General features: G+C 46.6%; 1 protein-coding gene across 6 annotated transcripts in view; it reads left to right on the top strand.

Annotated features, from left to right (window-relative positions):
- The first annotated feature begins 372 nt into the window (after nucleotides 1-372).
- LOC132381197 (cilium assembly protein DZIP1L-like) overlaps nucleotides 373-14,110 on the top strand; it is a 162,034-nt gene continuing 148,296 nt past the window's right edge. For 2 of the 6 annotated variants that reach the window (XM_059950507.1, XM_059950518.1), the window contains exon 1: nucleotides 373-690. Coding sequence is in view for 2 of the 6 variants with exons in the window: in XM_059950493.1 (XP_059806476.1) it covers nucleotides 929-931 (3 nt within the window). In the remaining 4 variants the exon portion in view is untranslated. Of the gene's footprint in view, nucleotides 691-795; nucleotides 932-1,477; nucleotides 1,497-1,699; nucleotides 1,721-14,110 lie in introns of those variants that run through there. The other 4 variants (XM_059950493.1, XM_059950500.1, XM_059950539.1 and 1 more) reach the window with 4 other exon arrangements.

The following is a 14,110-nucleotide window of genomic DNA, read 5'->3' as shown; positions in this document are numbered from 1 at the left end:
CTCCCCCTTTACCACCCCACCCTCTCCGTCTCCCTCCCCTTTCCCTCTCCCACCCACTATCCCTCCTCTCTCCGCTCTCCCTTCCCATCCCCTCTGATCCCCTCCCCTTCCCCTGTTCTCCCCACCTCCCCCTCTATCTGCTCCCTCTCTACCCCCTCACATCCTCCGTCCCCTCCCCTACCCCACCCTCTCCCTCCCCCTTCACCCACTAACCCTTCCTCCCCCTCCCTTATCCTCTCCCTCACCCCTTCTCCCCTCTCCTTCCCACTCTCCGTCACCCCTCCTCCCCCTTTATCACTCCCACACTACCCCCTCACACTCTCCGTCCCCCTCCCCTCCCCTCTCTCCCTCCCTCTTCGCCTCTTCCCCCTCCCCGCTCACCCTTCACCTCTCGCCTTTCCCCTCACCTCTCCCTCTTCTCCCCTTATTCCCTCCTGTCTCTTTGTCTTCTTCCCTCTCTCTCTCCCCGTTTCCCCGGCGCCCTTCCTTCAAGTTCTCCATTATTCTCTCCTTTCTCGTTTCCCCCCACCCGGCTTCTTCTCTTCCCCCTCTCATCCCCGGCTGCCTCCGCTCTCCGGTTGCTGAGCTCACTTCCTGTCGCTGGGTGAGCAACAGTGGTCGGGATCGGGATCCGAATCCGGATCGGGAGGAGGACTGGAGAGCGGTCGGGATTGGGACAGGTGCTGAGTGGTGAGGATCGGAAAGGAGGGAGCGCAGGATACGGGTGGTCGGGTTCAGGAGCGGGATCGACGCCGGGACTGTAGGATGAGAGTGGTCGGGATCGGAAAGGAGGGAGCGCAGGATACGGGTGGTCGGGACTGTGATCGGAATGGGGTAGGGTTTCCCGTTCGAGATTGTGAGACGGGAGCTCCAGCAGCGGCGGGCTAAGAGGGAGCTCCCGGGGTCCGCTGCGAGTTGCACAGGCGCCATGGTAATGCGTTTGTTGCCAATTCTCTTACTGCCCTCCTTTCCCTTGCCCCATCTCCTCCCTCACCCCTCCCCTTCCCCTCCCCTCCTTCCCCTCCCCTCCCCCTCCTTCCCCTCCCCCTCCCCCTCCTTCCCCTCCCCCTCCTCCCCCTCCCCCTCCTCCCCTCCCCCTCCCCCTCCTCCCCTCCCCCTCCCCTCCTCCCTCCTCCCCCTCCCCCTCCTCCCTCCTCCCCCTCCCCCTCCTCCCTCCTCCCCCTCCCCCTCCTCCCTCCTCCCCCTTCCCCTCCCCTCCTTCCCCTCCCCTCCTTCCCCTCCCCTCCTTCCCCTCCCCTCCTTCCCCTCCCCTCCTTCCCCTACCCTCCTTCTTCCCCTCTCCTCCTCCCCATCTCCTCCCTCCCCATCTCCTCCCTCCCCCTCTCCTCTCTCCCCCCTCCTTTCTCCCCCTTACCCCTCCCCACCCTTTTCCAACCCACTCGCTCCTCTTCCCTGGAGTAAGAAAAGCTGGAAATTTACTGTATGTCTGGGGTGAGGTGTAGCCCTTCATCGGAGGCTACACCAAAACTCTTGGTGTGAGATAAGTTACAAACTTCATGGTCGCAATTGTGGGCTGGGATTTATATGGGCGTGTGTGACTGGTGTCTTGAATTGAGAAGTTAGTAGGTAAGGTGGTGTGTCTGATTAATTGGAAATGCTGAGTGGCTATAGTGATTGGTGTAAACAACATCTGGTGTTGTACTGTTTGTCCGGCCCTGATCGGACTGAACCTCTTCTTGTATTCATGGATTAGTAACAGGTTTGTGGCTGTTTTACTTCTTTCTATATGCTTTATCTCAGTGAATATTGTCTCCCAACCTTTATATTCTACCTCCCAATCCAAGTGTCAGTTTCCATTGTTGCTATGACAACATAAATTGAAACTATCCTGGAGTGTGCCAGAAAGGCTAATCAAGTTTGTCAGCTTTTTTGAAAAATTACTAATTTTTGTTATAACTCCAAGCAGAATGGCAGTAAATGGATACCTGCCCTTTAAAGGCTGCCCCAGAGCTGTCCGAATTCAGTGGTAGTTTCCAAAATGGAGGAAATTGTTTGTATGTATCAGAAAGAAATGACTGGAACAGACTGTGGAGACACAGGCCTGGTGGTTTTGCCCCATCAGCTCATGGATCAGTGAGTCCCCCTGCTTGATGAGCTGATGAGTGATGCAATTTGATTTCAGGATTGACAATAGTTGCTGTTTGCAGCCTGTAGTCACAGCGATGTGAGTTTATCCTCATTTCCTGCCAGATCATTATAGTTGGTTGATTACTTCCTGTATACTCTGAAATACATTGACCTCTGCTCTCTCATCCTGCCTGATCTGAAAGGATTTATCTGGAATTGGCTCCATAGACCCCTTTGGCCCATTGAGTGAGTCAACTCTGACCATGAACTACCCATTTCCACTAATTCCTTGATATTCTCAGAATCAGAATCACAGTCAGGGTTATTGTCACTGGCATATGTCATGAAATTTGTTGTTTTGCAGAAGCAGTACATTGCTAATAAACTATAAATTACAATAAGAAGTATAAAAAAGAAAAATAAGTAGTGCAAAAGGAAGAAAAAAATACTGACCACCAACAGGAAAAAATCTGCGGATGCTGGAAATCCGAGCAAACACACACACAATGCTGGAGGAACTCAGCAGGCACAGGCAGCATCGATGGAAAAGAGTACAGTCAACGTTTTGGGCCGAGACCCTTCAGCAGGACTGCAGAAAAAAAGCTGAGGAGTAGATTTAAAAGGTGGGGTTGGGGGGAGAGAAACATCAGATGATGGGTGAAACTGGGAGGGGGAGGGATGAAGTAAAGAGCTGGGAAGTTGATTGGTGAAAGAGAGACAAGACCACGGAAGAAAGAAAAGTAGGGTAGAAGCACCAGAGGGAGGTGATGGGCGGGCAAGGAGAATAGGTGAGAGAGGGAAAAGGAGATGGGGAATGGTGAAGGGGACATTACTGGAAGTTTCAGAAATCAATGTTCATGCCATTAGGTTGGAGCCTATCCAAACGAAATATAAGGTGTTGTTCTTCCAACCTGATGTAGCCTCATCCCGACAATGGAGGAGGCCATGGATAGATATATCGGAATGGGAATAGGAAGTGGAATTAAAATGTGTGGCCACTGGGAGATCCTGCTTTTTCTGGCAGAGTGTTTGGCAAAGTGGTGTACGAAGGAGTGCTGAGGTAGTGTTCATGGGTTCATTGTCCATTTAGAAATGTTGATGGTGAATGGGATGAAGCTGTTTCTGAAAAGTTGAAGCTCCTGTACGTCCACCTTGACAGTAGCAATGAGAAAAGGGCATGTCCTCTTCACATTCTTACCCACCCACCCCCACCACCCCTTTAGATTTTACACGACCTAGCAAACTGCACGAGTTTGGAACGTGGAGGAAATGCACGTGGTCACGGAGTACGTGTGAACTCCACACCAACAGCACCCGAACTCAGGGTTGAACCTTCATCGCTCGGCCTTGAGGCAGCAACTCTTCTACTGCTTTGTGTAGAAGTTTGCAAATAAATCTGAACTAGCCCCTGACTTATATTTGGTGTTCCTGCTTTCTAACATGTAAAGATGTATTGTATATGGTGAGGGCCTTCCTTTAGTTTGCAGGTCAGGCAGCATGTGTGGAGAGAGGAATAGAGTTAACATTTCATTTTGCCTATTCCTCTCTCTATTGATGCGGCCTGACCTACATTCCCTATTTTTTGCCCAGTTTTATGGTATCTGCAGCTTCCAAAGCCAAGTTATAGACATGCCCAGACGTTTGAGAACACGTTGGATGAACCGTGGTGGGACAGGGATTGTTATCGACATTTGGTGTCAACAGTAGGAAGCCAGAAATGAATGAAACCTTCACACCCCCTCCTTTCCGGCAGTCTCTACATCGGGGGTCACCAGGTGGAGTTGGCACTGAAGCTCCCTCAAATTCCACCAGCTCTCCTCGTCAATTCTCTTTGAAATGTGCTATAAAACTGGAGGCACGTTGGAGGTTGAGGGACTGCTATTGTACGTAGCCAGGCTGTCAGTGATATTCCCCACCCTTGTCTGTAAGTCAGCATTTGAAGAGATCTTTGGAGGAGAATTTCACCTGGAAGGATTAAGACCAGGAATTGGCCACTTGAGCATTCAAACCTGCCTTAGAGTTACAGGTCCTTCATTCCATTATGTCCATGCTGCCCATCTATTACCTATCCCCTTTACCCGTGTTAGGTCCATAGCTTACTCTGCCTTGGTGATTCAAGTACTTGTCTTGATGCTTTTCCACCCCATCTTCAGACAGTATATAATCAGCTTCCAACCACCCTTTGGGGGAAAAATGCCTCCTCAGAAACCCTCTGAACCTGCTGCTCCCTTGTGCTACCAGGGGGCAGAAAATCACTAGCTATCTACCCTATCAATCACTCTCATAAATAAAGAGAATTCTTAGAAGGTGCTATTCACAAGCATATTGAACTGGATACAATTTACAAACCTGTGCTTCTGCGGGATCAGGACTGAAGGGTGAGCTGTGGACACTCGAGGAACCACGCTCACAACGGCCGATAACCAGGGATACGGGCCAGCGGCCATCACTCTGCTATCCAGTTGGCCAGGGCCCAGTGGAGACTAGTGGCCAGTGCTGCAGCTAATCAACCGGAACAACAAGTTGGAGCAGTATAAATGCGAGCACTCTGCAGAAACAACACTCAATTGCACACTGATGATATCGCCTCGACTGGCGACGAAACGTTTGCGACATATACTCCAGGCTTGGCGAACAACCTTGTAAGCAGGCACTCTCATAATCTTGTAAGTTCATCACTCCAAGTGATGGAGTGGACTCTCCCACTCCAAGGAAATCAAACTCAGCCCAACCAGTTTGTCCTTACAATTGAAACATGCTAAACCGGGCAACATCCTCTGCTCCCTCTCCAGAACAATCGCATCTTTCCCATATTTTCCCTTGGCAACAGCTGACCTTATAAGTGACATATACGTATTTCCCTCTTATCTACAGTAGAGCCCTGGAGAGTGTTGGAGAACAGAGAGATCTAGCAGTGAAGGTACATAGTTCTTGAAAGTGCAACAGTTTCTTCCCCCAAGCCACCAGACTCCTCAATAGTCTAGACTGACATCTACATAATTTATTATTATATTGTAATTTGTCCTCTACTGTGCCTATTGTCCTGTTTATTAATTATTGTACTGCCCTGCACTGTTTTATGCCCTTTATGTAGTCCTGTGCAGCTCTGTGGTCTAGTGCAGTTTTTATGTTGTTTTACTTGTCTAGTGTAGCCTTGTGCTGTCTCAGATAGTCTAGTGTAGTTTTGTGTTGTTTCATATAGCACCAGGGCCCTGGAGGAATGTTGTTTCATTTTAACTGTGTACTGTACCAGCAATTTATGGTTGAAATGATAATAGACTTGACTTGACCTGTAGACATTGTGGTAGAGAAAATGTTTGGCAGGCTTGCTTTCATTGGTCACACTATCGAGTACAGGAATTGAGACAGCTGCACAAGATGTGCGTAACACCAAATCTGGAGTACTATGTACACTTCTGGTCACCCTGCTTAGGAAGGATGTTAAACTGAAAAGGGTATAAAAAAAGATTTACAAAGATGTTGATTGGTTCTGTAGGGTTTAAGATATAATGGATAGGCTAGGCAACAACACAAAATGCTGGAGGAACTCAGCAGGCCAGGCAGCATCTATGGCTGCTTGCTGAGTTCCTCCAGCTTTTTGTGTGTTGCTTGGATTTCCAGCATCTGCAGATTTTCTCTTGTTTCTGAACAGATAGGCTAGGACTATTATTCCTGGAGTGTTGGAAGTGGAGGGGTGAACTTGTATCATAAGGGGCATAAGTAAAGTGAATTGCCAGTCTTTTCCCCAGGGTTGTGTAGTTCAAAACTAGAGGGCATAGGTTCAAACAGAGAGAGTAAAAGTTTAAAAGGGACTTAGAGGCAACAGTACGTCCATGGAATGAGCTGCCAGAGGAAGAGATAGAGACAGGTCCATTCACAATGATTTGAGAGTTGGGCCTGATTGAAATGGTCAGGGAGGTGGGGTCAGAGGGGAGAGATGGGCAGGTTGGCCCATTGCTCTGCAGGGTTTGCTGTTATCTGTGCTGGACTCGGGATGCGGCCTGCAACTAGTGGACTTCTGAAATCGCTGCAGTGATGTCTGGTGTTGTGAGCCTCAGTTCTGAATGCTGTTTGCTTGCTTTATAGTTTTCACAATTTGTTTTTTGTTTTTATTTCTCTTTGCACACTGGCATCCCTTTTTGGTTCTATTGGGTTTTTGTTACGTGGCTGCCTGTAAGCAGACAAATCTCAATGTTGTATAAAGTATACATACTTTGATAATAAAATGTACTTTGACTATTTAACAGAGATTTAGACAGGTACATGGATGGCAAAAGTTTAGGTGGATAAGTAATACACAGGCAAATGCCGTTAGTTTGGTTGGCAAGGACAAGTTGGGCCCAATAGCTTGTTTTTTTTTGTGCTGTGTAATTCTGTAACATTTGAAACTCTTGACTAATGGAAGCCTTGATGGATGTTGTTACTCTTGTATCTATCCCTGGGGAATGAGTTCTAGGTTCTAAAATATGTAAGGAAAACGTGCTTTCTGATGCCCTTGCTGAACAAGCTCCTTTCTTACTCAGATTCCCCTACAGAGGAAATTCATCCCAGGGCTCTGGCTTTAAACATGTTTGTTGTAGCGGTCACAACTCTTCCAAACTGCTCTTACTGACTTTGCTGGAATTGAATTTTAGAAATGGAATTACGACTGCATGGGGGCTTTTAGCAGTACAGGGTAGAGCTGAATTTCCGGACAACTCTGTCAACTTTATCGATGATAACACCTTAACCCTTATAAGTTACACGCAAGGCCTTAGTTGGAGGATGCTCTTCTGTTCATTCAACCCCAACTTACCATCAAACCCACAACAAGTGGGTGGTGTTGTAGTGTGTTGGACTGTCTTCTACCTTGCAGAGGCCAGGCGGCAACTCTGAGACGCCTCTTCATACCTACCCCATGAAAAGGAACCCACTCTGGACCATCAGGCCACTGTCTGCCGCACCATCACTAACCTCATCAACCCTGGAAATCTCCCATCTACTGCCACCAAACTCATAGTCCCTTCTGCCACACTCTACGGTATGGGTCCTACCCAAGATTCGCAAATCTGACTCTCTAGGTAGGCCCATTGTATCTGCCTGCTCCTGCCCCACTGAACTTGCGTCCTCATACCTCAACTCCTTTCTATCACCCTTCATCCATGACACTTCTCATGCTGTCGATTTCCTCGACAGCTTTCAAATTCCCTGGCTCTGATCACCTCATCTTCACCACAGATGTCCATTCCTACAATCTGTCCCCAATAAAGAAGACCTGAAAACTCTCTGCTTCTCTCTCAATAGAATACCCAAACAGCTCCTCTCAAGAACCACCCTCCTCTGGCTGGCAGAACTGATCTCCACCCTCAACAATTTCTCCTTTGGTTCTACCCACTTCGTCCAAACTCAAAGGGTAACCATCAGCATAGGCATGGGCCCCAGCTATGCCTGTCTTTTTGTTGGTTATGTGGAACATAGTCTATGTTCCACGTTTTCCCTGGTAATGTTCCCAGACTCTTTCTATGCTACATTGACAACTGCATTGGTGCTACTTTAAGCACCCATGCTGAGCTTGTCAATTTCATCAACTTTGCCTCCAACTTCCACTATGCCCTTAAGTTCACTTGAACCATTTTTGACACCTCTTTTCCCTTTCTTGGTTTTTCTTTCTCCATCTCTGCGACAAATCGTCACAGACTTCCTTTATAAACCTACCAGTTCCCACAGCTATCTTGACTGTATCTTTTCCTACCCTGGCTTTTGTAAAAATGCTATTCCCTTTTTTCAGGTTGCTTGACTCTGCCACATCTGTTCCCAGGATGAGGCTTTCCTTTCCCCTCCTTCAAAGAACAGTGTTTCCCATCCTCCACCATTGACGTTGTCCTCACCTGCATCTCCTCCATTTCCCAGACATTTCACTCACCCCATCTTTCCGCCACTTTAACGGGGATAGAGTTCTCACCTTCCACCCCATAAGCTTCCGCATCCAATATATCATTCTCCACAATTTCTGCCATCTTTGGTGGGATCCTACCACCGAGCACATCTTTACTCTCCCTGACACCCCCCGCCATTCTCTGCATTCCGCAGGGATTAATTCCTTTGTGATTCCCTTATTAATCTGTCCTTCTCCACTAATCTCCCTCCTGGCACATATCCCTGAAAGTGGCCAAAGTGCTACACTTGCCCATTCACCACTTCCCTCACCTCCATTCAGGCCCCAAACAGTCCTGCCTGGTGAGGCACCTGTGTATCACCTGCCTATCTGCTTTTTTGTCTACTGTGTCCAACTTGGTGCTCCTGATGTGGTCTTCTCTACACTGGTAAGACCCGAAGTAAATTGGAGGACCGCTTTGTCGAGCTGCTTCTCTCCATCTGCTAAAAGCAGAATTTCCCAGTGGCCAACGCTTCCTATTTATTTATTTATTTTGTGACGCAGTGTGGAAATGGTCCTTCCAGCCCTTTGAGCCATACCGCCCAGCAACCCCACAACCCTAAGCTAACCTCCGGACAATTTATAATGACCAGTTAACTTACCAGTACGTCTTTGGCCTGTGGAGGAAACCGGAGCACTCGGGGAAAAGCCACGCATTCCACGGGGAGGATGTACAGAGACTCCTTACAGAACAGCGCTGGAATCAAACTCTAAACTCCAGAACACCCCGCGTGTAATAGCGTCACGCTAACCGCTATGCTATTGTGGCTTTCAATTAATTCCTATCCCCGTTCCTGTTCCGACATGTCAGTTTATGACCTCTTCTGATGACACTGACAGGGTGGAACCTCATGTTCTGTCTAGGTAGCCTCCAGACTGATGGCATGAATTTTGATTTCTCATTTCGGTAATTTTTCTTTCTTTTTTCCCCTCTCACTTCCCTTTTCTTCTATTCTCCACTCTGGTCTCATACTTTCCTCAGCTGGCTACCACCTGCTTCTGGTGCGCTTCCTCCTGCCCTTTCTCCCATGGTCCACTCTCCTCTCCTATCAGATTCCTTCTTCTCTAGCCCTTTACATTTCCCACCCACCTGAATTGACCTGTCACCTGGCTTCTCCTCCTTCCCCTACCTCCACCTTTTTATTCTGATGTTTTCCCTCTTCCTTTCCGGTTCTGAAGAAGGGTCTCAGCCCGAAACGTTGACTGCTTATTCAATTCCATAGATGCGAGTTCCTCCAGCGTTTTGTGCGTGTTGATCTGACAGTTTCTCACAGTCCAGGTAGGTTTCACATTTAAAGGGACATCTAATAGTGTTACTCTCTCTAAAACATTTAGCTTACGTTTTCATATTTGAGCCCTGGTTTTGCATGTTGTTAAATGCTTTTACGTGTGTGTGATTGTTCTGAGCAGGGGACAAAGATTTGGGTGTGTCCAAGCACATAGCTCCCTTGTTTCCAGGCACTAGGTAACTGATACAAATAGCCACACTGAGGAGGGAGTTTGTGCTGTTTGCTGCATTTGGAAGCTTTCAGGTTTTTTGATCGGAGTGTGTGGTAGATATGGTAAGCACTGGATAATGGACTGTGGATTTATGTGTGTAGTTTGACTGCTAGCTGTTATGTACAGGTCAAAAAGCAACTGCAAGCCACTTAAAACAGTAGGATATACAGTATTGTGCAAAAGTCTTAGGCAGCCTAGATTTTTTATATGGTTTCAGGTGGTATGGCCTCCAAAGAGCCCTGTTTTGAACATCTTTGTGGCTGTCTGGGGTTACCTGGAGCGACAGAAGTAAGCGAGACAGCCAAAGTTTGCCGAAGAATTGTGGCAAGTTCTCCAAGGTGCTTGGAACAACCTCTCAGCCGATTTTCTTACAACATTGCACAAAAGTGTTCAGAGCATTGAATATAGGAGTTGGGATGTAATGTTAAACGTACAAGGCATTGGTAAGGCCAAATTTGGAGTATAGTGTACAGTTCTGGTCACCGAATTATAGGAAAGATATCAACAAAATAGAGAGAATACAGAGAAGATTTACTAGAGTGTTACCTAGGTTTCAGCACCTAAGTTACAGGGAAAGGTTGAACAAGTTAGGCATTTATTATTTGGAGCGTAGAAAGTTGAGGGGGGACTTGATAGAGGTATTTAAAATTATGAGGGGGATAGATAGAGTTGACGTGGATAGGCTTTTTCCATTGAGAGTAGGGGAGATTCAAACAAGAGGACATGAGTTGAGAGGGGGCAAAAGTTTAAGGGTAACACGAGGGGGAATTTCTTTACTCAGAGAGTGGTAGCTGTGTGGAACAAGGTTCCAGTAGAAGTGGTAGAGGCAGGTTCGGTATGGTCATTTAAAGTAAAATTGGATAGGTATATGGACAGGAAGGGAATGGAGGGTTATGGGCTGAGTGCGGGTCAGTGGGACTAGATGAGAATAAGCGTTTGGCACGGACTAGAAGGGTGAAGATGGCCTGTTTCCGAGCTGTAGTTATATGGTTAAAAGTGTACCCAACAAAATTGATGGTGGTCACATCAAATATTGATTTGATTTAGTTTTTATTGCTTACTGCTCTTTATAGTAAGCTTTTTGATGTTTAGAAACTCTTCATTTTATTATTTTCGAAAGCATGTTTGCTTAACAGAATTTATTTAAATGTGCCTAAGGTTTTTGCACAGTACCGTACCACACATATCCCTCCTGTCGTTTTCATCTATCAGCATAACCCTCACTTCCCTTCTCTTATGTGTGCTTCTCCAAGTCCCCCTTAAATGCATCTTTATTATTTTCTTCAACCGGAACATGCGAGTGAGCTCCACATTCTCAGCATGAGAATTTCCTCTGAAATCCCTTGGATTTCCTGGTGACTGTTCTATATGGACAGCCGTTTATTTCCTCTTCCCAGAAATGGAGCTATTCTCACTGCATTCACCATTGAAGCCAGTCATCATTGTGAAGACCTCCATTGTGTTAATTCTTGGCCACACCTCTCAAGGGTAAAAGAGTCAGTACATTTGTCCTTTGTGTACCCTGACATTTCTTTCCTGCAATGTTGTTGTACCAAGAGAGGATAGACAATTTGGGTTGTATTCCTTGGAGTTTAGAAGAATGAGAGTGGCGTTTAAATGTATAAGATCCTAAGAGAACTTCTGGGCATATGGGGCTCATCAGTCATGGTTGGCATCTCATCTAGAAGGAAAACTCTGATCCCAACCCACTTATGGGGAAGGCTTTGGGGGTAAACCCCAAGGAAAAATCCGGTGATGGAGTCCCTTAGGCAGTATTACATTGAGTTCAATGTTGACTGGCAACTCCTGTAGTGCCACTGGTGACAAACTGTATCAGTCTCTGTAAATCATTTGGATTTGTCAGCTGCTTGAAGAAGGTGCGCCTGTTGCATGGGCAATAGCTTGCTTTCCATATTGTACTGCCCTGGCCTGCTTATTGATTGTGTAGGTAGGTAGGACGTAACATCCATGGTCGACTCTTGACTAATGGAGGGCCTCAGAACGGAGTGTGACAATGTAGAGGTTTTCACCAGTGGGAGAGTCACAATAAGGGCAGGAAGACCCTGATTGGGGTTATTTACAGGCCTGTGAACAGAGGATTGGATGTGGTCTACAAATTACAGCAGGAGATAGAAAAAGCATTTCAAAAAGGCAATTTTACGTTAGTTATGGGAGATTTCAATATACTGATAGATTTGGGAAATCAAGTTAATGCTGGATCTGGAGAGAGAGAATTTACGGAATGCCTCTGAGATGGCTCTTTGGAGCAGCTTGTGGTCGAGCCTACTGGGGGATCAACAATTCTGGATTGTGTAACACACACAAATTGCTGGAGGACTCAGCAAGCCAGACAGCATCTATGCAAAAAAATATAGTCGACGTTTTGGGCTGAGACGCTTTAGCAGGACTGAGCCTGAAACATCGACTATGCACTTTTCCATAGATGCTGCATGCTGTGTGTTACTTGGATTTCCAGCATCTGCAGATTTTCTCTTGTTTGTGATTCTAGATTGGGTTTGTGTAATGAACCGGATATGCTGAGGGAGCTTAAGGTAAAGGAACCCTTTACCATAATGTAATAGAGTTCACCTTGCAATTTGAGAGGGAGAAGCTAAAGTCAGATGTATCTGTATCACAGTGGATTAAAAGGATTTTCAGAGGCATGAGGGAGGAGCCAGCAGAAGTTGATTGGAAGGGGACACAGGCAGGGATGACAGCAGACCAGGAATGGATGAAGTTTCTGGGAGCAATTCGGAAGGTGCAGGTCAGATATATCCCAAAGAAGAGAAAGTTGTCTAAAGGCAAGATGATGCAAACGTGGCTGACAAGGAAAGTCAAGGCCAACATAAAAGCAAAACAGAGGATATATAATACAGGTAGTCCCTGAGTTACAAACGTCTGACTTACAGACAACTCGTACTTACAAACTGAGGAAGGAGAACGCCGTCCACCATTTTAAGTCAGATCCTGACACCGTCCTCCATTTTAAGTCGTTGCCGTTGACGCTGTGTTGAGTGGTTAACTTTGTATTTAGCTTAAAATTTTCTTAGTAAGATTCACTCTGATCCCCCCCCCCCCCCCCCCCCCCCCCCCACCGTTCTGGTCGGCTGGTGGCGCAGTGAGATCAGCGCCGGGATCGAGAAAGGAGGTTTCTGAGTTCGATCCAGTGACAGACCACTCCCATGCCGGGTTGATGTCGATCCAGTGACTTCCGTACCATCTGTGCCGGGTTGATATGGAGTTCACAACTTGACCTGCCACCTCCAGTTTAAACGCGGAATATTGTGGATGATCAAATACCCAAACCCAGCACAGCCCCACTTGTCCCATTCAGCCTGTCTCAGCACGGTGGTCTTTAGGACGCAATGGAATTCAGGAGCCGGCGGAGTTCGGGACCAGCTGCCCACAGTGTTTCTCTTCCATTGACGGTGTGCGGTGGTCGTTAGGACCCAGCGGATCTCGGGAGCCGAAGGAGGTCGGGACCTGATGACAGCAGTGTTTCTGTACCATTGACGGTGTGCGGTTGTCCTTAAGATCCAGCGAACTTCGGGAGCCGGCAGAGGTCGGGACCCGACGCTCGCAGTGTTTCTGTACCATTGACGGGAAGCGAACACGATTGAAATTAAAGTGGAAATAATAAAGCGTTTGGAAAGAGGTGAAACGCCATCGGTCATTGGAAAAGCATTAGGCTACAGTCGGTCAACGATCGGAACAATTTTAAAGGATAACGGATAAAGTGAGAATAATGGAGCGTGTGAAAGGCCCTGCCCCGATGAAAGCTACAATTGTTACTAAGCAATGCAGTGGTTTAATTATTGGAATACATACGTTTCTTAAATGTTTTATATGCATAGAAAGGTAAAATATATACTAAGACAAACATTTGACTAACTGTCGCTAAATAATACTGGATGTACTTGTTCTGACTTACGTACAAATCCGACTTAAATACGGACTCAGGAATGGAACTCGTACGTAACCCGGGGACTGCCTATATAGCAAAAATTAATGGGAAGTTAGAGGATTGGGAAATTTAAAAAAACCAACAGAAAACAACTAAAAGAAAACATGAGGTGGAAAGATGAAATATGAAGGTAAGCTAGCCAATGTTAACAAAAATTTTTCCAGATATACAAGAAGTAAAAGAAAGGTGAGAATAGATATTGGACTGCTGGAAAATACCGCTGGAGAGATAGTAACGGGGGCAAGGAACTGACAGACAAACTAAATAAGTATTTGGTTCAGTCTTCACTGTGGAAGACAATAGTAGTATGCCAGAAGTTTGAGAGTGTCTGGGGACAGAAGTGAATGCAGTTGCTGTTACTAAGGAGAAAGTGCTTGGGAAACTGAAAGATCTGAAGGTAGATAAGTCACCTGGATATGATTGTCTGCACCTCAGGGTTCTAAACGAGGTGGCTGAAGGGATTGTTGAGGCATTGGAAATAATCTTTCAAGAATCACTAGATTTTGGAATGGTTCCAGAAGACTGGCAAATTGCAAATGTCACTCCACCTTTGAAGAAGGGAGGGAGGCAGAAGATAGATTATAGGCCAGTTAGCCTGACCTCACTGGTTGGGAAGATTTTGGAGTTAATTGTTAAGGATGTGG

Source organism: Hypanus sabinus, chromosome 2 (genome assembly GCF_030144855.1).
Source record: "Hypanus sabinus isolate sHypSab1 chromosome 2, sHypSab1.hap1, whole genome shotgun sequence".
NCBI lineage: Eukaryota > Metazoa > Chordata > Chondrichthyes > Myliobatiformes > Dasyatidae > Hypanus > Hypanus sabinus.
The sequence above is the reverse complement of the archived record's forward strand: the minus strand, read 5'-3'. Positions and strand labels throughout refer to the sequence as shown.